General features: G+C 49.0%; 1 protein-coding gene across 2 annotated transcripts; it reads right to left on the bottom strand.

Annotated features, from left to right (window-relative positions):
* Positions 1 to 24,290, bottom strand: Emc1 (ER membrane protein complex subunit 1). 2 transcript variants are annotated; one of them, XM_028875269.2, is made up of 24 exons: positions 24,148 to 24,290; positions 22,752 to 22,876; positions 21,918 to 21,983; positions 21,619 to 21,712; positions 20,106 to 20,234; positions 18,682 to 18,808; positions 17,870 to 18,019; positions 17,435 to 17,602; positions 17,233 to 17,301; positions 16,659 to 16,721; positions 15,535 to 15,657; positions 14,544 to 14,640; positions 14,151 to 14,273; positions 13,599 to 13,607; positions 12,369 to 12,568; positions 12,085 to 12,234; positions 11,217 to 11,378; positions 10,339 to 10,458; positions 5,884 to 6,021; positions 4,488 to 4,661; positions 3,748 to 3,958; positions 2,314 to 2,398; positions 1,195 to 1,324; positions 1 to 1,060 (listed from the first exon to the last, which is right to left on the bottom strand). In XM_028875269.2, exons 1-24 carry the CDS (start codon positions 24,270 to 24,272, stop codon positions 881 to 883), a joined length of 3,018 nt encoding a protein of 1,005 aa, XP_028731102.1. In that variant the 5' UTR covers positions 24,273 to 24,290; the 3' UTR covers positions 1 to 880. The 2 variants fall into 2 exon arrangements, with proteins under 2 accessions (XP_028731102.1, XP_028731103.1); XM_028875270.2 differs by lacking the exon at positions 13,599 to 13,607.

Genomic DNA, 24,290 nt, shown 5'->3' with positions numbered 1-24,290 from the left:
TTTGGTAGCTTTAAGAAACTTTAGTGCTAAGCCAGGCATAGTGGCACATGCCTTTAATGCTGGCACTCGGGAGGCAGAGGCAGACAGATCTCTGAGTTGAGGCCAGCCTGGTCTACAGACTGAATTCCAGGATAGCCAGGGCTACACAGAACACCTGTCTTGAAAAACCAAAAATATTTAATTTTTTTAAAAAAGGAAAAAGACTTCAGCTCTGCTATAGCTCAAGAGAAAAGCACAGGCTGTGGGTGAAAAGCCAAATTACTTGGCTTTGGTAGGTCGAATCAAATGGTGGCTCAACCATACGAATGATAGCATGGAACAAAAAGCTTAGTTAAAATCAATTCTGACTCCATGTATGCAACCCTCAACTTCTGTGATTTCAGAGAGAAGCCATGGGGTGGAATCAGTCCTCAGACTGTATGTAGCTAAGAACGCCTCTGGCATTGGCCCCACCAGGGTCAGGCAGCCAAGTGCACCTTTAAGGCAGAGCAGACCCATCAGGCTTGGAAGCAAGAGACGGAGAACAAGTTGTCAGAGGATTTCTAGTAAGACTAGAGACACAGAAGGCTAACTAAAGTCGATTTAAACAGCCTCCAAAGAGAAAAACCAAAGGTCTCATAAAAGGAAAAAGCAAAAGCAAAAAGGCCCAGAATCTCCATAGATGGGTCGGATGCATGGAGACGCTCGCTGCGGCGGCTCTCCGTCCCACAAGGACTGTGCGCCACTGGATCCCAGCAGTTCTGCAAGAAGGTCATCTTCTTCCCCCAGATTCAGTGAGATGAGAGCCCAGTCCAACTTCACCGATCCACCAATCCACGGCCACAGCTCCTTAGCTGACCCTCTTCCCCGAGGCTCTCCACTCTGGCAGGATGCTCCTGTTTTACCGCCAGGCTCGATTGAGGAGTTTCACCTGTGCCAGCCTCTTTGTGATCATGGTGGCAAACACCAGGCCAAAAAGGACACTGCTGATTAGCACATAGTCATAGTCATCCTTGAGGACATCAAACTGCTTGGACGGGTAAACTCGAGTTTGGTAAATGTCCAAACCGTAGGCCACAACCTGAAAGACAGACAGAATGAGAACTGGGAAAGAAAGGCAGCCAGTGAGTCACCAGCACCTCAGACTCTGTCAGGAAGGAGATGGGATCCTCAGGGCACAAAGCCACACTGCAGATGCCACATGGGGCCACTCACCAAACAAGTGGACTCCAGGCCTGATGGTGCTGTGTAGATGCCTCGCATTCGAGAGACTGTCTGGTTATAGTTTATGAATCGCTCTGCGTGGATCTGCACATCTGGAGAATACGGGATCAGGTTCTCCTCTCTGCAAAACACAGCAGAGGGACAGGGCTCTAAAAACTGCTGTGATGGGATCTCTTTCATGGCTGCCCTTCCTGGGACCTGGGAAGGCTCCAGGACACACATCAAACCTTGAATCTCTTTTGAGGAGTACTTGAGTTAGGTTGTACAAACGCAGCAGCTGAATGAATGGTCAAGGGCTATACTTAGGAGGCTGAGTTAGGAGGACTGCCTCAAGTTCAAGGCCAGCCTGGGCTAGTGAGCTCCGGTCTCCAGAACCAAACGAAGGAAACCTGGCACTGCACACCAGAGAGGAGTCAGGCCATTTGAAACCAGCATGCTGGACCACTGGTGACTCCTGCTCCTCACACCAGTGAAGTCCTCAGTCCCATTCACCCTTAGAAAGCCTGTCACCCTTTTAGCTCCACCCCCTTGCCTGCTCCAAGCCATCATCCTCCTGTTCTTCCCACTGCCCACTTCTGGGTATCCCGAAGAGAAAAGACTTCAGAAATAGAGGAGGAGACAGGCCCAGATGGCAGGGAAGGGAGGCGTTCACGCTAATGGTAAACAATCGATGAGCTCCAAGCCTCCTCTCCAGCCTGCCCCTTCCTCACCTTCTTCCTCCCTAGGCCTCTCCACCCTTCACTGCTCCAGGTGTGCGCCCTCATACTCAACAGACGGGACTCCAGGGCCTTGGCGCTGCTCCCTCTGCCTGGAACAGTCTCCTCAGGTACCACACAGCAGGAGCTACACCAACCACCTTCAGATCACCTTTCCCAAAGGACTTCCCAGGCCTGCTCTCCAGTTCTCCCCCACACACTCACAGCTGTCCTGTACTCTTCTCCAGTCACATGGCTTGTTACTTAACGCCAGTTCCCCCCAGACATCAGCTCCAGGAGGTAGAGCTCACGGTCATTTGTGCACCTCAGCCCCCAGCATGGCAGACTGAGGACTAACCTTATCAGCGGGCTTAAGTTCCTGACAGTCAGAACCTTCTGCCCCCAGCTGTCTCACCTGCTTTGTTCTGTCGGGATCTCAGGACGCCGGGGATCCAGCAAGGCCTTGGGGAGGGAAAGGATCGCTCCAGAAGGCAGCCCAACTGCACAGGAAGAAATGAAGGTTCACATTTCCTAATCCTGAATGAGGGCCATAGGTGGCTGTTTGAGCCATCCCTGAAGCATCGCCCCTAGTGAGGTAGCAGGTAGCCTTTACACCTGCCTAGGACCTCGAGGTACATGCCCCTGGGGTGTGGCCACTTGGGGACCCTTAAGACCTGGGATACAAGTACATGGTGCTCTCTTCGCTATCTCCTGGTTTGGAGTTACATAGAAGTTTACAATTAAGAGTTTAAAATAGCCGGGCAGCAGTGGTGCATGCCTTTAATCCCAGCACTTGGGAGGCAGAACTCTCTGTGAGTTCAAGACCAGCCTGGGCTACAACGTGAGTTCCAGGAAAGGCACAAAACTACACAGAGAAATCCTGTCTCGAAAAGCCAAAAAAATAAAAAATAAAAAATAAATGATCTCAGAGTCAGGCATGGTGATGAAACCTTGAATTCCAGCACTTGGAAGGGAGAGAGAGGATCTCAGAGAGGGATTAGAGGCCAGCCTGGTCTACATAGTGAGTTCTAGGACAACCAGAGCTATGTCTGTCTCAAAAACAAACAAAATCAGGATGCTGGGCATTCAAGAGGTAGAGGCAGGAAGGTTAGGAGTTCGAGACTATCTTGGACCATGTAAGATCCAGTCTCAAACAACAACAAAGAATGACATGGAGAGTCAGACACAGAAGGACAAGTTCCATACTTTCTCTCATACGCAAAAGGACTTAAGTTTCTGTGTGTGTGTGCCAAGGTCATAAAAAGTAGAAAGAGGACACAAAGAAAAGGAAGAGATAGTGGGGGGAAAAGAAAGAGAGCCTAGGGAACTCCACGCTACATGGAAGAAGATGGACTTTGTAGAGGGAGGGAAGAGACCAACAGAGGGGGAAGGGGTGAGTGGGGGAAGGGCATAAATAACAACAAAGAATAATGACACATTTTGTATGCTAATCTAAATATATATATATAACTAAAACAAATAGACATTAGGGATGGATTTCTGAACGCGAGAAAGCACCAAAGAATGGAAATGGTTCATGAGAATCGAGGACTGAGCAAAAGCCACCAAAGCTGAACTAAGCAAAGAGAAAGAAAGTCTAGTTTCTGCTGGCAGTGCACCCCACTTCAGTGTGAACCTGTCTCTGCTGGCAGTGCACCCCCACTTCAGTGTGAACCTGTCTCTGCTGGCAATGCACCCCACTTCAGTGTGAACCAGTCTCTGCTGGCAGTGCACCCCCACTTCAGTGTGAACCTGTCTCTGCTGGCAGTGCATCCCCACTTCAGTGTGAACCAGTCTCTGCTGGCAGTGCACCCCCACTTCAGTGTGAAGCCCTCCTCCCAACACTCACTGAGCAAGTGCCGGCTGGTGATGCCACGCTCGGTGATGGTAGCCTCCATGGCACTGATGGAGGAGGGGAAGATGTAGGACTGCTGGAGGACCTGAGGCAGCTGGGGACGGTCTAGGGAACTGAAGGCGGTGGCATTATACTGCTCAGTGCCCTCGTAGAGCTCCAGGGCGGTCAGCTCATTGCGCCGAGCCTTAGAGTTCCAGTACTGGTACTGTGGGCAGAAGGGGAGGCAATCTGGGTTTAGTGCCGAATCAACTGAAAAGGAAAGTTGCACTACAGATGCCATTAACAGCAGCTGCAGACCAGAGAGGAAAAGACCCAGTTGTCCCACGCTCTTCTTCCTTGTTGCCGTTTTACTAACTTCCATGAAGGCTTTGTCTAGGCTGTCCAATGTTGTCCATGACACAGGAACTGCCCACGTTCTCTGGAGTCATAGTAACAGCAGCCACCCTCTTCGAGCTTATGAGGTGCACTGTTCTGAGCTAGCCTGGAGGAGACTACTACTGTCTTTATTTCACAATGCAACCAAGAGCTCACAAGACTAGTTCAAGGTTCTACAGTCAGGAATGGGAAGAGCAGAGCTCAAGCCCAAGCAGTCAGATCTGACCCCCAGGTCCCACCCCATCTGCTGCTTTCCAGGGAGCTGGGATATTGAGAAAGCTAAGTGGCTGCTGTTTCTGGAAAGAACCTAAGATTCGGGGACCTTCTGGGCTTCTGTGTCCCTGGCAGTGACTCCTTACCACCACCCAGTTCTCTGAATGCACGAGGTGGACGGGGCCCTTGGCCTTCTTCTGCACAGAGGAGTGGACGATGCGGCCAGTGACACCATCAATGAGGAAGATGCCAATAAAGGTGCGCTCATGGTGGACATCCGTGCTCTCTGTCACCACCGCCAGCAGGTTGGGGTTCAGACTCTAGGGAGGGAAAACACAATGACCAACTTTAGGAGCCGTGATAGCATGTCACGGACTTGGATCTCCTGGGAGCCCTGGGGCCGGAGACCGATAAGGAGCTCAGCCACTTGGCAAAGGAACCCAGCACTGTGGAGCAGAGCAGCTCCCTAAGTGGTTTCTCAATTCAATGTTTGCTTTGAGTATTCTGAGGACTGGGGCCACACTGCATGCCTTGCACGTCCCTTAATCCTCTTCAAAACCTTGATACAGCCCCCACCCCATGGAGCTCTGAGGACCAAAGCCAGCTGCAAGTGCCTTGTCTGCTGGGCCATCTAGCTCACCACCACCCCTTTCTTTTGAGACACAATGTCACTATGCACTCTAAGCTGGCCTTAAATTTATAATCCTCCCACCTCAGCCTTCTGAGTAATGGAATTAAAGTGTACCACCGTTCTCTAAGGTAGCTTGTAACCCACAAATCACCTGATGGACTGATTAACCTTTAACCCCAGAAGACTGTAGTCATACCTGTACTATTAATAAAACTAGCATCAAGCAAGGGCCACACAGCAAGCACAGGGAGAAGATGAACAGCTCACATGATGTCCACAGCCAGTGGAGGAAGGTATATTTGTTTAGGCTGGGTACATAGCTGGGTCACAGAGTACTTTTTCTAGCATGCCAGAAGCCTTGAGTACATCTACAGTGCGCTTGCTTGCTTGCTTGCGCGCACACGCACGCGCACACGCACACACACGTGCGCACACACACACACACACACACACACACACTTCACAGACATCAATACACAGGAATCAAATAACTTGACCAGAATTTCACCACTAACTTTCTTTAAAGCCTTTCTTGGGCCAGTGAAATGCCTCGGCAGGTGAAGATACTTGCCACCAAGCCTCCTGTCAACCTGAGTCCAAACGCCAGGACCCACATGGTGGAAGAAGACAGCCAACTCCCACAAGTTGTCCTCTGACCTCCGCACATGCCACAATGCATGCCCCATCCCCACATATATAAAATAATAAGTAGGGCATGTTAGCGCACACCTTTAATCCCAACACTCAGTGGCAGGGTGATCTTTATGAGTTCAAGGGGAGCCTGGTCTATCTACAAAGTGAGTTTCAAGCCAGCCAGGGCTATATGAGACTCTGTCTCATAAAAATAAATCTAAAATTCTACACATCAATAAATAAAAGCCGGCCTTCCTCATTGCCAGGCTGCAGCATACCTTGTAGAGCACACTTCGATCCCCCATCACCCGGCCCTGGGAGTGCACGTGTTCGCTGCTGCGCTTCCCCTTCACCTTGACAACCCGCTGCACTTCTGGGGGAATGGTGAGCTCCCAACTCAGTTCCGTGGTGAGATCCTAGGGAAGAGCAAGAGCACTTGTGAGTGGGAGATAGGCCAGGGCCAGATATGGAGTTAGAGGCATCCCACGGCTGACCCAGCCTGCAGTGCGGTATCTGAGTCCTGTGGACTAGAAGGACCAGGGACAGACTCAGCTTAGGCTGGATGGATAGATAAGTCAGTGATGTACTTGCTGAGTTGGATTCCCACACCCAGATAAAGGAAATCTGTTGGTGGCTGCACTTGTAATCCCAGCACGGGGAAGGTGAAGACAGGTCTCCAGGGGTTCACTGGCGAGCCAGCCTAGCCTACTCAGTGAGCTCCAGACCAGTGAGAAACTCCACAAAGTTAAACAACAAGGTGGCTGGCACCTGAGAGATGACATCCAACATTGTCCTCTGGTCACTATACATATGCATACATGTGCACTTACACCTCACACACATGTATACACACACAAAAGTAAGACTTGTAACCAGGCAGGGCTGCACAGTAAGATCTTAACTCAAAGAAAGATACTAGGCCTGGTAAGATGGCTCAGCTGGTAAAGGGGCTTGCCACCAAGCCTGACAACCAGGGTTCAATCCCTGAAACCCACATGATGGAAGGAGAGAAACAATTACTGCAAGGTATGCTCTGAGCTCTGATCTCCACATGAGTGTCATGGCATGTGGGCTCATGCTTGTATATGCATATACACATACATACTTCCCTATACTCATACAGAATAAATAAATGTAATTTTTTAAATTAGAAAACAAGAAAGGGAGGCTGGAGAGATGGCTCAGTTGTTAAGAACACTGACTGCTCTTCCAAAGGACCCGGGTTCAATTCCCAGCACCCACATGGTGGCTCACAACTGTCTGTAACTTCAATTTTGGGGACCCGACACCCTCACACAGACATACATGCAGGCAAAACATCAATGCACATAAAATAAAAATAAATTATTAAAAAAAAAATAAAAGAGGGGCTGGAGTGATAGCTCAGCAGTTAAGAGCACTGGCTGCTCTTCCAAAGGACCTGGGTTCAATTTTCAGCACCCACATGGTAGCTCACTATTGTCTGTAACTCCAGTTCCAAGCGATCCAGTACCCTCTTACATAGTATATAAAGGCAAAACCCTAGCGCACATTAGATAGATAGATAGATAGATAGATAGATAGATAGATAGAGATATAGATAGATAAATCTTTTTCAAAAAAAAAAAGAAAGAAAATAAGAAAGAAAAACACTAAAGGAGCTGGGAATGGAGCTCAATTTATAATCCCAGAACTCAGGAAGTTGAGACAAGAGGATACCATGAGTTCAAGGCTAGCCTGAACTACACAGTAAGATCCTGCCTCAAAATAAACAAATAAATGAGTAGGGTTTCTGAAAAAAATAATGAAGCAGAGCTGGGCCATCAGTGGTGATGCATATCTTTAATTCCAGCACTCAGGAGGCAGAGGCAGGCGGATGTCTGTGAGTTCGAGGCCAGCCTGGTCTACAGAACAAGTTCTAGGATAGCCTAGTCTACAAAGTGAGTTCCAGGGCAGTCAGGGCTGTTAGACAGAAAAACTCTGTCTCAAAAAAAATTTAAAAAGAGAGAGAAAGGGAGGGAGGGAGGGAGGGAAGGAGGGAGGGAGGGAGGGAGGTCTTAAGCAGAAAAGACATTAAGTGAAAATGCAAATAACTAAAATAAATATAGATCTGTTCTCTTTGAGAAAGACATAATTTTATGAGACATGTAGAAGCATGTGTCCATACAGCTATGCAGCACACAGCAAACAGCTGGCAAGGATAGCTGGGAATGGGATACAGGGATGTGTATATTTGCTCAGGGGATCTTTTTACTTTCTTTCTTTTTTTTTTTTAGATAGGGTCTCTCTTCATATGCTGGCTGTCTCAGAACTCGCTATGTAGTCCAGGTTATTTTACATATGTGGGTGTTTTGCCTGCATGTATGTTTGTGCAGCACAGGAGGTCAGAAGATTGTTAGATCCCCCTGGGGCTGGAGTCACATGTTGCCATGAGGGTGCAGGGGAACAAACCCAGGTCTGCTGTAAGAGTAGCCAGTGTTCTTCGCCACTGAGCCATGTCTCCCGCCCCTCTAATATTTTTAATAAAAATGTTATTAATAGGGGCTGGAGAAATGGTTCAGTGTGGTGGTATTGTATTCCCCAAAATATTGTGTACCCTAATAAACTTATCTAGGGTCAGAGACAGAACAGCCACTAGATACAGAGGCTAGAAAATGGTGGCACTCACGCCTTTAATCCTAGCATTCCAGAGGCAGAAATCCGTCTGGATCTCTGTAAGTTCAAGGCCACATTGGAAACAGCCAGGCATGGTGACACATGCCTTTAATCCCAGAAAGTGAGCCTTTAATCCCAGGAAGTGAGGGCAGAAAGCAGAAAGGTATATAAGGTGTGAAAACCAGAAACTAGGTTGGTTAAGCATTTATGTGTTTGAGAAGCAGTTCAGCTGAGATTCATTTGGATAAGGACTCAGAGGCTTCCAGTCTGAGGAAACAGGATCAGCTGAGGAACTGGCGAGGTGAGTTCGCTGTGGGTTGTTCTGCTTCTCTGATCTTCCAGCATTCACACCAATAACTGGCCTCAGGTTTGTTTTTATTAATAAGACCTTTTAAGATTCGTGCTACAGTTCAGTGGCAAACCACTATCTGAAGCAAAAGCACTGGTTGCTCTTCCAGAGGACCCAGGTTCAGCTCCTAACACCCACATCAGAAGGCTCACAGTAGTGTGACTCCAACTCCCAGGGGCTCAGCATTCTCTTCTTACATCCACTGGCACCTACACGCATGCCCTTACATGAACACATATACACATAATTAAAACAACAGAGATGTAGAGGTGGTTCCATGGGTGAGAGCACTAGTTGTTCTTCTAGAGGACCTGGGTTCATTTCTGAGCACCCACATGACAGCTCAATAGTCTGAACTCCTATCACAAGGGATCTAATAACCTCTTCTGGCCTCTAAGGGAACCAGGCATGCAGGTGACACACAGACATATATGTATGCAAAGAAAATAATAAAAATAAAACTTAGTTTCTCAGGCTAAGTGTCATGATCTTATTTTTTTACATCTATTTATTATTTGTGTATTTGTTTGTTTGTTTGTTTGTTTATGCATGTAGAGGTCAGAGAACAACGTGTGAACGTTAGTTTTCTTCTTCTTCCAGCATGTGGGTTTGAGAGACAACACTTAGATTGTCAAGCTTTGCAGTGAGTGCCTTTCCCTGTTACCCTCACCATCTTACTTCATAGACATGAAAACAGGGCTGCAGACATAGTATGTGCCGGATTACAAAGCCAGCAAGCAATGAAACTGAAGTACTAATCCCAGCAGCTGAGTCTAAGCTGCTGATTGCTGTTCTTGCTTTACTTCTCAAGACATTTAAAGGACAGAAGAGGAAGGCTCTCTGGTGACCAAACACCACCCAAAGTTCCCTCTAGGTAGCCCTGCTACCAAGGCCAGCCTACTGTGAACTTCAGAGCCAGCATGCATGGATACTGGGAAGGGCTGAACCCCTTCAGAGCCAACTGACCCACTTCTGGAGAGTCCAAAGCACATACTCTGTTGAAATTTGCTTTTGTATAAACGCTCAACTCAACCCTCACCCGCAGCCCCTGCCTCCATCCTCAGAGCAGCATGACACACCCTTCCTGGGCTTCAGGATCTATATATAGGACACCACTATGCACTGCTCTACCCAAAGCACTGAGGACTAAGTCCACCACAAAGTACCTGCCCACCCAGTGTTGGGGGATATTCGATCATACTGTGAACCCCAAGTTCGTATTTGTGTCAATTAAATAAAATTAACCTTGGGTCAGGAGGCTGAGTTAGCAACTAGTTGACAGAAAGTAATCCTAGAGCATCAGAGGACATCTGGAAGAGACAGAGATGCACTGGAAGTAGTAGGGAGGGTCTGGAGTATCAAGGCTTTGTTTGGCAGAGGGGAAGGAAGCTCTCTTTCAGAAACACCAGCAAGGAAAGGTTAGCTAGGCTTCATCCCAGTCTTTGAATCTCGAGTTTTATTTATAAATAAAACAATAGAGATTTAGGTGACGCTACCTTTAGCCTCAATGGCCAAGCCAGTGCCTGTGGGAACAGAATTCCCACCAGGCTGCAGCCTGAGCAGCCGGGCAGCTGCCAGAGAAGCAGGCCAGTAACTGCAGAGTGGCAATTGCTGGCTAAAACAGCAGCAGATTAAGGCTCACCCAGTATGAACAAATGGGAGCCTTTGAATCGGGCATCAGGCCACTGTGGCCAAACCACAGGAAAGAGCCACAGTGCCTCACAAGGACAGCCAGCTGCTTCTTCCCTACCTTCCGAAGCCGATATCCACTGAGCCGCCCCTGCTCTGCATCCACCAAGTAGAAGAAGATGGAGGGAGCAAGTTCATGTAGCTGTCGCAAGACATTCCGAGTAGCTGGAAAAGCTGTGACCTTGAAAAACCCAGATAGCCCAGCAGTGTTAGACACAAGTTCAGAAACCTTGAAGCCCATTTCTCAAGAGCCATTAGTGCTTGCCCACTAAAGAAAGCTTTAAGCATGAAACAGTGAACCATAAAACCAGTCACTGGATCTACTTAAGGCTTAAATAAGGCTCTGTTAAGAACCTCAGTGTTGCTGGGTGGTGGTGGCACATGCCTTTGATCCCAGCACTTAGGAGGCAGAGGCATGAGGATCTCTGTGAGTTCAAGGACAGCCTGGTCTATAGAGTGAGTTCCAGGACAGCCAGAGACACACAGAGAAACCCTGTCTCAAAAACCAAACACCAAAAACTAAAAGCCAAACAATCAAAAGAACTTCAGAGTTAGAGGCTGGAGAGTTAGCTCAGTAGTTAAGAGCACGGACTCTTCTTCTGAGGCCATGGGTTAAATTCTCAGAACGCATAACAGGGGACTTACAACCACCTCTAATTCCAGCTCCGGGGGATTTGATGCTTCCAGCCTCTACACATACCTGCACTGATGTGCACAAACACATATTTCAACTCATAAAAAAAGAAAAAGGACTGGCCAGGTGTAGCAGTGTGCCCCTTATGAACCTAGGTGCTCACCAGGGCAGTCATGTTGCTGAGGGTGGCCTGATGACAAACATGTGCTGTGTGGTGTGTGGGCCACTTCTGTCCCAGTGCATGTCTGACACCCACCCCATACCCAGCTCCACACAGAAGACCCCATCCCCCCAAGACAAAGCACCTTGTATTCATCATCCACCAACAGCAGCACCTTGGCGTAGTCTTGATCCATGACTGGGAGAAGCAAGGACTGCAAGATGGGGCGCTTCAGCACTGGGGGAGCCACCTGGCTCCACTTGCCAAAAATGGGGTTGAAGACAAACAGAGAGCTCATTCCTGTTTCCTACAATGTGCAGAGAACAGTCAGATTCCAACACAGAAGGAGCAACATCCTACAGGTGACCCTGGGATGCTGAGGACCACGAGAAACTCCCTGCTTCCTGCCATCTTAGTGGAAAGTAAACCCTTGACCGAAGATGACTGGTCCCCTAGGCTGATGTGAAAAGGGAAAGGCCTAGACTGATTCTGTCTCCAACTCTAGCTAAGAAAGAGCAAATCAAAGTCAAGACCAGGCCAAGGTAGTAGTGCACACCTTTAATCCTAGCACCTTCAGATCTCTGCAAGTTCCAGGCCAGCTTGGTCTATATAGCTAGTTTCAGGCCACCCAGAGCTACAGTGAGACCCCCCAAAAAACAAGTCAAGCATAATTCAGCAATCTCATGATTGCTGGATTCAAAAAAGGATCTACCAAACCTCACAATACAGCTAGAATGAATCCATTCATATTCTAGAGGCAGAAATCACAATAGTTTTGTGTCCTGTTTGCTCTCATAGAGAAGAAACAGCCACTTAGCTCACGGGGACAGCCTGACTGTGAAGGGAAAGCACCGGCTGAAGGAGGACTGGGTTCCCAGCCAGTTCCACATCAGAGCTGGATGGTTCCTCCACCGAGGCCAGAAAACGGCAGGAACAAGACCTCCAACCCAAGAGCTTCTCGTAGAATGCCCAAGGCAACACATGGTGGCTCCAGTCAGCATGCCTGGACTCACCTTGTCCTTCACCAGCAGCGTGCACTGAGGCGGGTGGGGAAAATGAGCAGTAGTCCTCTGGACCATCAGCTTAAAGGAGGAGTCTGGCTTAACATTGGGCAGATACTGTTTCCACAGGATGGTGCCAGAGCTGCTCTCGATGCCAAAGAGCTGGAAGAAAACAAATACTTGACTCACAGCTAGAAAGAAACGAAGAATTGACTCAATCCTTGCAAACTGGAACACAGCAACTCTGCTGCCTGTGCCTGCACCTGACGTTTGCTTTCTAGGGCTCACATGCTCACCTTGCCTGAGGCTGTTACCATCACCATCATCTTCTGCAAGTTGAACTCATCTCTGGCCAATGTGTCGATGTTGATCTCATTCTTAATCTGGCTTCGGGGCTTCCGAGCATCGTAGAACATTTTCCAGAGGTGGGAAGTCCAGGCTTGGAGCAGGATGAGCTGAGATGACAGACGTTTCAGGAACATGCCCAGCAAGCCGTCTGGTGTTGGGGAAGAGGGAAGGCACTCCCATCAGACTAGGAGTCCAGCAAGAAGATGTGTGCTTTCCCAGGAGGGACCTCTCCCTCTCCTGTAGAACCTTCCAGTCATTCACACTCAGGCCACAGGTTCAAGGGGCAGTCTGTGTATGATGCCAGCGGTCCCACACTCTGGTACAGCCATGCACAAGCTTCCAAAACCTCCTTCCCTGGCCTTAGGACTTCACCTGCCTAGAATCTTGTAATAGGAGACTGAGAGGCAAGGAATCAGCCATGCAGGATGTAGCCATGCTGGGAAGACCAGGGAAAGGCATCTTGGTGCCACAACAAAGCCAAAGAAGTATGGGTCTCAGGTGCAGTGGGAGCAAGTGCATGCATGAATGGTGCTTCCATCTCCCACTGCTTCATTCTACTTTGTTAACCTGCTCCCAGCATCCCTTCCTGCACCTATTCCTAAGGCCATCATTCTCTCTTGCCCCGACTCCATTGGTGAGGCCTCTCCCTGAAAGTGTCCTCCAACAGGGATGTGACAGGTGCATGATACCATGGTAAGGAGGAGGGTCTTGGAAGTCTGACAGGCTCGAAATGAAATCCAGGCTCTAACCCCTACTGTTGTGTGACCCTGAAAAATGTGTTTAACCTTTGTGCCTTTGGTCTATCATCTATTAAATGGCATGCAACTCAGAGGCTTGTTACAAAGAACAGATCCTATGACATCTACTTGGGATTGTGTATGGCACCTGGTTTATAGGCAGTGCTCCTTGAGAGTATTATCTTTAGCCGGGCAGTGATGGCACATGCCTTTAAATCCCAGCACTCAGGAGAGAGAAACAGGTGGGTCTCTGTGAGTATTCTCTTTGCTCATCTCTTTTCTACCAACCTCAACTCAAGGAGAGGCAGAGAAGCAAGTCACAGGCAGAGCAGTCCACATATACACGGTGTGTGTCTCACTGATGCAAGTCAAAACAACAATGAGCCACAGGCTAGCCATGTGGGCAAGCAAGGCGCAACAGGCAGCAAGAAGAGGATTTACCTTGAATCGCTGGGTCCAGCAGCAGAAATAGATAGTAAAGTCCAGTTAATTCAAAGCTTAAGAAAACGTACAAAACCTAACGGCGTACCTCACCCAGAAGCCCTCAACAGCTGCCTACTGGATAACTGGCTGAATAGATTGGGGGGGAGGGGGAACCTTGGCCTGGACTGGAGAGGAATGAACCAAGTTTATCAGATGACCATCAGTGGAGCCATTGCTGACTCAGAGAACACAGGGCTATGTCCAGTCAGGTCTCTCTAGGCACACGTGGCTGTTGCAGTTGAGACAACAGGTGGAAGTGTCTGACATGGAGCCTGACAATTTTTAGGTCCTGGCCAAAGGCATTCACAACTAACTATAAAGTGAAGACATTTTTGTCTCAGGATCACTCACTAGAGGGACTCAGTGAAACTGTAGCTGCATAAACCACTGATGCACTGAAAACTAGCCATGGGACTCCTTCAAAACATCAGGCTGAATCAGAAGCCAGGAGCACAGTGAGGTCCATAAGCCCAGCTAACCCTCCCTGGAGCAGCCTCCCTGGGTTCATACCTGCCTTCTTGCCAAATTCTCCTTCCAGTTCAGCCTGTGCCCCAGTCAGGGGCAGGTCCACCATCTCCAGGCACACCACTTCAGCCAGGGACTCCTCTCGGCTCCACAACACCACCTTTCCAGCTACAGGAAACCAGTTTGCAATAGCTCAGTCTGGCTCCCTAGCCCTGAGAAGACTCTTAGAGGGGGTTCAGAGTTCCAGTCTTATGTAAAAGATCTCATGAGGCTGGGGTCAAAAGTCAAGTGAGGAGTATTCTATATCACATTTCATGCCCCTAGGAACTGAGAAAATTCTCAGGGTACACCAAGCCTCCCCCACCTCCCCACCCCACACCCACACATGACTGGAATTCAGAGCAGGCAGAAACACAAATGGCTGTATGGGGCACTCACCTAGCTGCTGTAGGAACAGCTGCAGATGGTCCTGTGTCTGTACCAAGGCCCGGTAGCCCACTGAGTCATCCTTCTTCAAGAACACCTGGATGTACAGCTATAAACCGAACAGTAAGAAGCCAAATGGCTCCAAGGCATCGGACCCCAAAGTTCAAAGGGTTGGGAGTCAGCTGAGGTCCAGGTCATGGCATGATGTGATGTCTAGACAATACAGTGATCATCTGGACACCAGCAAGAAAGCACACATTCTTCAGAGTCAACAGAGCAATGAGCTGAGGCTCTCTCTGATCTGTCCACAAAGGGCAGTACTTGATGGGACTGTCATCCCTTCATGCCTCAGTTGCACCCCACAAGGTGAGCAGGAGGCCAGGCCAGAACCAGCCCAGAAGCTGAGGGACACAATTCAATATCCCCAGAAGAACACTGCGTAAGACAAGTAAATATTGGGAGTCAGTCTGGAGTCTGAGCCCCAGCAACATGTCTTGCTAGCTCCATGACTCAAAATGCCCTGGGCCACCATTCACAAACCAGGTCAGTAAAGACCAATCCACAAGACTGCCAAGATGGCCTCTGGATTACTGCATAAACAAAAAGGGCCTCGTGCACACTGACAGCCGGGCAGAACAGCAGCAGTAGGCCGGAGAGTCAGAGAACTGGCTGCTCTTTCACAAGGCCCAGGTTCAATTCCCAGCACCCACACGGAAGCTCACAACTATCTGTAACTCCGATACCAGGGGATCAAATGTCCCATGTACTCATGTGGTGCACACACATACATGCAAGCAAAGCACTCATGCACATAATGATAAATAAATCTTAACAGCAGCGGCAGCAGCCGCCACTTTGCTGTAATTTATAACCAGGCAGTGGCTCTGGAGGAACTAGGAGTCTTGTTTTGAAAGCCCTGATCCAGGGCCACAGCTATGGCCCAGCCCCAAGGAGACAAAGCCCACAGAACAGGGTGAGAAGGCCAAGGTTGTCTGTCACCTACCCGCTCAGGACGAGTGCCCTTCTGCTCCAGACTGAAGGAAATGGTAGTGTCCAGCAGCCGCCGACCTGTCTCCACTAAGTAGAGGTTAATGGTGTAGGTTTGGTTGAAGCAAGCCAGAGGGTCCTAGAGGTACACACAGCACGGGTCAACAATAAACTCCCTACAGTATGTCTAAGGACAGTGCAAATCCCCTAGAGAAGGGACTAGGCTGGGAGGGAAACGTGCCTAAGAAAGTAAAGAGCCAAATCCCATGGCAGAAACAAGGTTTCTGACTGAATAAATGACATTACAGCTCCAGTGTGCACTCCAGGGGGAGCCCGAAGCCACGTGTGGCAGCACACGGATTTAATCACAACACTCGAGACAGAGTCAGGGGGGTGGATCTCTGAGTTCAGGGTTAACCTGATCTGCAAAGAAAGTTCCAGCATAACCAGGGTTACACAGAGAAACACTATCTCAAAAGACAAAATAGAAAATAAGAAAGTCATCGGAACAAGATCCAGGATAGCCAGGATTGTTATACAGAGAAACCCTGTGTCAGGGAAAAAAAAAAAGCCAGCTGCGTATAACTACTATGTGTGTACAATGACCATGAACATCTCAGAAGGGAGCCAGTGTGTACAATAACCGTGTACATGTCAGAAGACAGTGTGTACAACGGCCGTGTACATCTCGGAGGGAAGACAGTGTATACAACGGCCGTGTACAAGGAGGCAGAGAGTTCCCAGACTGGCGTTGACTGTGGATGAGGAAAGAAGGGAAAAGCTCCAGACATGAGGCCACAACCAAGACCTGTGCCTCCTGTCAGTGCCTTTAGTGCCACCAAGTGCACTACAGAATGCCACCTGCCTCTGCCAGCTGTGAAGACCCCAAATGAATGGGGAAGCCAAGGCTCAGAGAAGGAAATGAGGAGGACAGATCCCAGGAGTCTGCCTCCTCATCTTGCCATGAGAAAGGACAAGACATGCCACTTAACTGACAGTACTTGGACCCTTCCTGAAGCTGGGAACTCAAGGGGACCTGCTAGCCTCAGTTGATCTAAGCTTCCTTGGGTAGCCTCCTGGGTCCCCAGGTCTGCCACTCCACCCAGGAACACACCCTGCCCGCCCAATGCCATACCCTACCTGTGCCTTAGATGTCTCAGGAAAGCTGGCCGGATTCCCATCCCCAGCACTGCCAGGTTTTTGCTAGAGGAAAGAGACATGAGGACACTCAACCAAGGGTTACTCCCAGATGCTTCTGTCTCCTCTGCACAGGCAGAAGGCAAAGCCCTTTTTTTTTTTTTTTAAGGTTTATTTATTATGTATACAGTGTTCTGCCTGCACGCCAGAAGAGGACACCAGATATCATTACAGATGGTTGTGAGCCACCATGTGGTTGCTGGGAATTGAACTCAGGACCTCTGGAAGGACAGCCAGTGCCCTTAACCACTGAGCCATTTTTCCAGTCCAGAAGGCAAGTCTTATCTCTGGTGCCACACTCCCACAAGCCCAGCGGCCCTTAACAGTCTGCATGGAGAGTAGGGTGGCCACACTGGGACCCCATTCCTACTGAGAAAGAGACCGTATGGAAAGAGAACTCATCTCTCTGCAGCCTCCCACCCCTGTGAACAGGTGGGTGTACCCAGACTTCTGACTGTAAGGGTTCCCAGCTGAGATTAAGAAGTCCCAGGTGCTAGCTGTCATGCATGGTACTCACTTCAGTTCGACAGGTCATGACTGCAGCCACTGTCTTCTCTCCGGTGGTGGCGAAGCTCACGAGAGTGGCCTGTAAGGAATGTCAGGTATCAGCTCCCAGACAATGAGATTTAAGGCAATGTGTCCCAGTTCAAAGTCCTGCCTCCTCCCAGCTTTGTCCTGGAAGACCTTCTGGTCCTGGCAAGCACACTGCCTGCAGTTACCTGGGGGAAGTTTTTGAGCAGAGTCACGGCACCGTGGTCGTAGTGCAGCAGAGCGTAGTGGCCTGGGGACAACTGTAGGAAGAACTGGGCCCGAGAAGGAGCCACTGGGCTGGGCTGCGTGGGTAGCACTCGGGGCTGGAATCCACTTCCAAACTCTAAGTCAGGAGACTGGGAGCAGCAAGAAGAAAGGTGAGATGCTTGCCCCCTCCCAGGCCATCAGACCAGGACCCTCTGCCATGCTTTGCCAAGGAGCAGTACTAAACCAGGGTAGACAGCTCCAAAGACCATGGTCTGTACCCCGACAACAGCTCAGCCAGAGGCCTAACCTCTCCCCATGGCTGTCACAGCTCAGGAAAGCAGCAGCAACATCATAGGCAATCATGCCAGCTCCCTCCGCCCCAAAGTGACATCTCGGACCAGGAGAGCACCTCGCACCTGCAGGGGGATCTGCTGCAGTTCCCACTCCGTCTCCAGGGCCAAAGTGTGGAGAGAATGTGAGCTGGAGTCAGGGCACACCAGGACAGCCTCGTCGACTACACCACAGGCCCCAGTGAGATGCTGCAGCCATGGAGTCCAAACCCTAACCTGTGGAGACATTTCACAACACACTCATGAAGGTCATTAAGGTCCCTCCCAGCAAATCAACAGAATTGCTGCTGGAATCCCACAGAGGATCAGAAGCTCAAAAGGCATGGCTGGCTGGGCGGCGGTGGTACACGCCTTTAATCTCAGCACTTGGGAGGCAGAAGCAGGTGGATCTATGTGAGTTGGAAGCCAGTCTGGTCTACAAAATGAGTTCTAAGACAGCTAGGGCTACATAGGACCATGTCTCAAAAAAAAAAAGGGGGGGGGGCTGGTTCCAAAGAGGCTCTTCCTGTCCTCACCCACCTCCATCAACCTCCAAACCAGAAGTACTCAGGGGTTTCTTTTTGGTCACTGGGAAAATACACCCAATAACAGTAAATGCCTGATGGTCAGATGTGGCTTCCTGTAATCATTTCATATTCACCTTAGAAGAACTTGAAGAGACAGTGCCTAGATCTAAGTAGCTTCTCAGGCAGCCCAGAAGAACACCATGTATTAACAGAGTGCTTTAAACACATGCTGAGGACAAGCCAGCAGCAACAGACGAGCATCAAAAACACAAGCGGCTTTTGCAGCTGCCCTGCCAAGTTCCTTGGACCCCCATGCAAAGAAGGTCTCTACCAACTCCTTCCCTCCCACCAGGAGCCAGCTGCCCTCTGTACCTGTTGAACAATCTCTCCATCCTCCACGTTAAACTTGACGATGTTCACATGGCTGAAGGGAACGATGCCAAGGGCCCACACCACCCCGGAGCCGTAGGAATACACCATCTGGTAGTGGATGCTGTCACTAAGAAAGGAAAGAGAGAGCCGGGCGGCGGTGGTACACGCTTTTAATCCCAGCACTTGGGAGGCAGAGGCAGGCGGATCTCTGTGAGTTCGAGGCCAGCCTGGGCTACAGAGCGAGTTCCAGAACAGACTGCAAAGCTACACAGAGAAACCCTGTCTCGAAAAACCAAAAAAGAAAGAAAGGGAAGAGAGGACAGGACCACCAACTTAGCCCTTAGACTTGAGCTTTCCCAGGGGCTTCCAAAACCAAGCTGCATTTCCTAGTGAGACACCACAAACCCCCAGGTAGTTTGTTTGGCTCACACAGCCTTTGCTTCTAGGTTCTTTGCTGTTGCTGTTTGCAGGACTAGGGTCAAATCCAGGGCCTCTCGGCCGCTAGGCAAGTGCTCCACTACTTGGCTCCATCCCTAGCCTTGCTTCTGTCCTTAATTTGAATTGCTCATCAACATTTCAAACTGATATCACATACACTGACCAGACTGCCAGCTTTTCCTAAGTGACAGATGTGGCATGCCTACATGTATGTGGGGCAGCACACCAGTTGTCTGACTAAGGCTGTGGAGGTAGGCCACCTGGTTCCCCTGTAGCCCCCATTAGGTAGGCCAGACTCAGGGAGGTTCTGTTCTTGGTCCTCTAGGTTATTGACTCTTTGGCGTTTTTGTTTGTTTGTCTGTTTGTTTGTTTGTTTTTCTTGCACCACCATGCTCAGTTAGCAACATGGTTCTTTTTTCAGCAAAACTAAGAATCAAATGCAAGACCTTGTGCATGCCAGGTAGGCTCTCTACCACTGGTCTGGTCCATGTCTCCACCTTAACTTTAGCAATTTAACTTTTGATCCCTGCCCTAAACTTTTTGGAAATAGTTGCAAGAGGCTGAAGCCAACTCTTGCCTGACCCTCTAGCCGCCCTGTTCCTTCCTAGCTCTCACACTTCCAACCCCCAGGACCTCTGGAAATCCCTTCGAGCCTCCCTCAGCCCCTCCCTGTCATTCTGACTCTTAGCATGAAGAAAGAATCAGAATAGTGTGAAGTAGCAGTTGAAAGGCCTAGAGCGCTGTGTGTGTGTGAGCAAGAGCAGCCGCCTATGTGGCAGCTCTAGTGCCCCAGTTTGAATCTTCTCTGCCCTACCAAGTACACCCCAAGTATGTAGCCACGGCCTTTTCACTCAGGCCCACGTGCAAGAGTATACACTCCCATGTGATGCCAACAGGAGGGCACCTGGCCAAGCACCCTCAAGGAGATGGAGAGTGTTGTAGGGATCACGACAAGATAGTCATCACTTGGGAGGAGGCTGCCTTACCTTTCTGGGAGATGTTCCACCCACTTCAGGTGCCCACTGGAGAGGTGATGGAGGGTGAGAGTTGTCTTCTTCAGAACTGCAATGTACCTCACTGACTCCTGCAGGCCCACCAGCCCAAGTGCCTGGAAACTAAGCACAGGTATTAGTGAGGGCCTTCAGCTAGAGTGGCTGGCCCCACTACTGCGGCTGCTGCTTGCTGGATCAGAAAACAAATACACCTGGGTGCCAGTGCTTGTTCTGTCTAATCTTGCCTCCACCAATTTGAGAATCTGCCTTGCCTAAGAACCATTCAGGCACACTGCCCTCAAGGCCCCAAATCTTCTTTGAGTTACCTCTCTCTTTCTCTGGGATTTCACAGGACTCAGAAAATGCTAACACTGTTAGGCTTATGACCATGTCCACAACTGGGCAAGAATTTGATGTCAGGGCTGTCTCACATGGACAGTGTTCTCATCACCTGGGATCTACCAAGTGCTAGTAACCAGTGAACTGTTATCGTCCCATGTGCAAGCTAAAGCCAACAAGCACACAGATTAGTCTCAGCAAAGATAAGGCAGTGGTCCATGCTGTTCAATAACAGAGAACTAAAATATGTAGTTTCAAGCATGGCAACAGCTCTGCAATCCCAGCCCTTACAAGGCAGAGGCAGGAGTGTCAAAAGGTCAAGGCCGGGACTGTCAAGATGGTTTGGCAGGTAAAGGCACTTGCTAAGCAAGGCTGACAACCCAAGTTCAATCCCCAGAACCCACTCAAAGGTAGAAAGAGAAATGACTCCACGGAGTTTTTCACTGACCTCTACATGTGCACTACGGCATGCACATCTTCCCCACACATCACCCAGACAGACAGACAGACAGACAGACAGACACACACACACACACACACACACACACACACACACACACACACCCAAGTCAGCCTCATCAGCATAGCTACTTTGAGGGCAGCTTGGGCTACATGAGACCTGTCTCAAAGCAAATAAACATAAGGAACATGGAAAGCTTTGTATTATGTTCTTTTACCTTGAACACAGCACTCAAAGCTCATATATTATGGTAAGATTGGGACAGTGTTCAAGAACAGAATAAACATTGTATCTAGTACAAAACTGTTCATCTAATAGTTGCTCAATTAACAAAATCCATCCAATTCATAGCTAATCCCATTTGTTAATAACATAGAAATCTCAGTAATAAACACATATGTGCTATAACAAGTACATCAAGAATGGGCGTCTAAGCCAATGTGTGTGTGTGTGGGGGGGGTTGGTTGTCTAACACCCTCTACTGGCCTCCACTGGTACTGCACTCATGTGGTCCATAAACATACAAGCAGGCAAAATACCCATACACATAAGAAAAAATTTTTTTCAAAAACAATAGGCATCTGATGTGCTATACCTCTTCAGTGGTCCCCAAGGAAGGGAAAAAAAAAAAAAAAAGCCCAAAGGGCCAGAGTTGTTGTCTATGCAGATCCCTTCACTCAGCCACGATGAAGCACACTTCTGGCCTACCTGCCACTGTCCAGAGTGATCTCCCAGTTCAGGCCCCCAATGTTAGTCTCCCAAGAACGCATGATTCGCCCTCCATTGGATACAGTGATTGCATCTGGAAAGGACAAAGACCACTGTCATTTCCCATACTTCCTCTGTTGTCTCATAAGAGCCAGGTGCCATGACCCCCCTCTAGCTCATGGATGCAAACAGGTATGAAGCAGGTACCTGCCCTTCACTGTAGAAGCCCCGCTTCTCCTTTCCCCATCAGATCCTAAACAAAGAATCAAGCAATGGGAAATGGGGGGACCTCTGCTTACCTTGTCCATGGACCAACATGGCATCCACAGCACCTTCTGCTGTGCCCTTGTCAACATGGCGCCACACTGAGAGATAAGAGAGTCAGGCGTTGCTGTGAGTGACTGTGACCCAACGAGACTAAGAAGGGACTGAGATCTTCATTTGCATAGCATTACCTAATTTTAATTAGGAAGCAGGGATACTACTGAGTGCTATGACCTAGACCACTCACTGGAGAGGGAGGAGGGAGGGGTTCAAGAGGAATTGCTTTTCCCATCTGGGCTCTCTGCCCCTCTGGTCCACTACCACCCCATGAAACATATAAAGGAACAACAATAAGATAAAATCTGGTTGGAGATGGCTCAGCGGTTAAGAGCACTGGCTGCTCTTCCAGAAGACCTGGTTCAATTCCCAACACCCACATGGCAGCTCACAACTGTCTGTAACCCCAGTTCCAGAAGATTCAACACCCTCACACAGACATACATGCAGGTCAAATACCAATACACATAAAATAAAAATTAAAACAAAAAAATTAACAAAATCTACCCAATTCATAAGAAAAAAGTTTATGAATTCTCTTTTCACAATCTAAATTCCTACAAACAATCCCAGCAGCAGGGATAACTGAATGGCAGTCATCCAAAACTTTATTGCAAAACAGGATAGAATGTAGCTTTTGCAGTGTTATCTTATTAAGGACCTTTAGGACTGAGGACATTACAAAAGCCAGTGACACAAATATACATCTTGAAAGATGAAGGAAGGAAGGAAGAAAGAAAAGAAGACGGTAAGCTGTAGGGCAGTTGGACTGACTTCAGGCAGCTTCCCTCCAGGCCCCACAGCTCACTCACAGATCTCTCCAGTACGAGAATTTAATGCTGCAATCACATTCTTCTCTGTGGCCACAACCAACTTCTTGGACCCAGGGGAAAATTCCAAGGAGGCAAACTTGAGCTTCCCAACATACTGCTGTCTCCTGAGGAAGGGTGCAGAGGAACATCAGGGCAAAGCCATCACCATAAAGAGAAAAATTGCTGGGCTCACACTAGCACATCTCCCTCATCACATACAAGAAATGTGTGCAAATGGAGACCTCTGACCATACCCAAGATTTCTGTGCAGTGCACTCAGAAGCAAAGGCGATAGGAAAGAATTACCACCAAAGAGATGAGAGACAGTAACAGTCTTCCAGCTAAGTATAACACCCATTACTCAAGCAACATCCCAAAGAGTCCTAAACCTAATTAACTTTTAGCTGCACCAAACAGACTTCCAGGTACATAAACTGCAAAGAGAAATACTGCTATCTTGGAGCACACTGAGCAAACATGGCATTTAGACTGCATCTCTCATTTAGACCATTGTGTTGTTTAGTTTGTTTTACATGAGCTAAATTGGCAGTAGAGTCAAGTTTAGACTCAGTCATTTCTATGCGTATTGTCATGTGACTTTATTCTGCACGTAGCCACCAAACAATCCTACCAAGTGTGTAAGGCAAATGTTATTGCCTTCATTTTACAGATGCGGAAACCAAAGGCCAGAAAGTCCAGGGCCCAAAATGAAGACCTTTTAAAAATACTATTGTTCAGCTGTATGTCAATTTCCCCAGGAGCATGCAACAGTTAAGCAGCCAAATATTCCTTCAAACTGAAGCAAGCATGGCCGGAAGGAAGAGGCGAGTGAATGAATGCCTGGCTGATAAGTTTGGAGAGGACACTGTGCCCAGAGCGTCCCTCAGAGGGTAAAAAGAGAACTCACTTCAGAATCTCTAAGGCAGGAGGGCTAAGAGAGAACAGCTAGTTTCCAGGAGGATGAACTTTCACTGGGGGCTAGTGACCTCTGACACCCAGGAGATCACGACCCTGACAGCCCCAGAATCGGACACGACAGGAAAGGAGGGAATCCGTGACCTCTGACCAAAACCCTAAAGCATGCCTGGATGGCAGGCTGGCTCCACGGCAGGGCAATCTGCCCAGTCATATTCGGGTCGGCTCAAGAGTTCCCTGGGTGCTTAATTGAATGGTCTTGGGTCGACGTCTTCAAACTCTTCGTATCTGAAGAAGGGACGTTCACGTTTTCATTCTGCACAGGGTGCCGCACTCATTCATTCACCTCTCCCTTAAAGGCCTGCCTGGAAGTTACAAACTCGGTCCTTGCCCCATGGCAATCTCCCTCCTGCTAATAGGAGGGAGACAGATGCTGGGAAAACAGACACCTACTTCCTGGAGAAGCGTCACCCATACGCACCAGTCAAACTTGCCCACTTGGTCTTCGTAGACCGCGGCCGCAGGGAGAAGCAGCGTAGCCCAGAGCCAGAACCGGGACGCCACAGCGGCCGCCATGATTGAAGCCCAAGCGCCGCCCGCCGCCATCCCGGCATGCACTGGGCC

This window comes from Peromyscus leucopus, chromosome 2, assembly GCF_004664715.2.
Source record: "Peromyscus leucopus breed LL Stock chromosome 2, UCI_PerLeu_2.1, whole genome shotgun sequence".
Taxonomy (NCBI): Eukaryota; Metazoa; Chordata; class Mammalia; order Rodentia; family Cricetidae; genus Peromyscus; species Peromyscus leucopus.
Note: the sequence above shows the minus strand (reverse complement) of the source record. Positions and strands in the feature narration are given on the sequence as shown.

Excerpts from the sequence above, each read along its gene's own strand:
- Emc1 (XM_028875269.2), bottom strand. The coding sequence starts at position 24,272 with ATGGCGGCGGGCGGCGCTTGGGCTTCAATCATGGCGGCCGCTGTGGCG. Across the intron at positions 21,984-22,751 it reads TTCTCGTACTGGAGAGATCT|TGTGGCGCCATGTTGACAAG; the intron begins GTGAGTGAGCTG and ends CTTATCTCTCAG. Across the intron at positions 3,959-4,487 it reads ATTCAGAGAACTGGGTGGTG|TACCAGTACTGGAACTCTAA; the intron begins GTAAGGAGTCAC and ends TTCTGCCCACAG.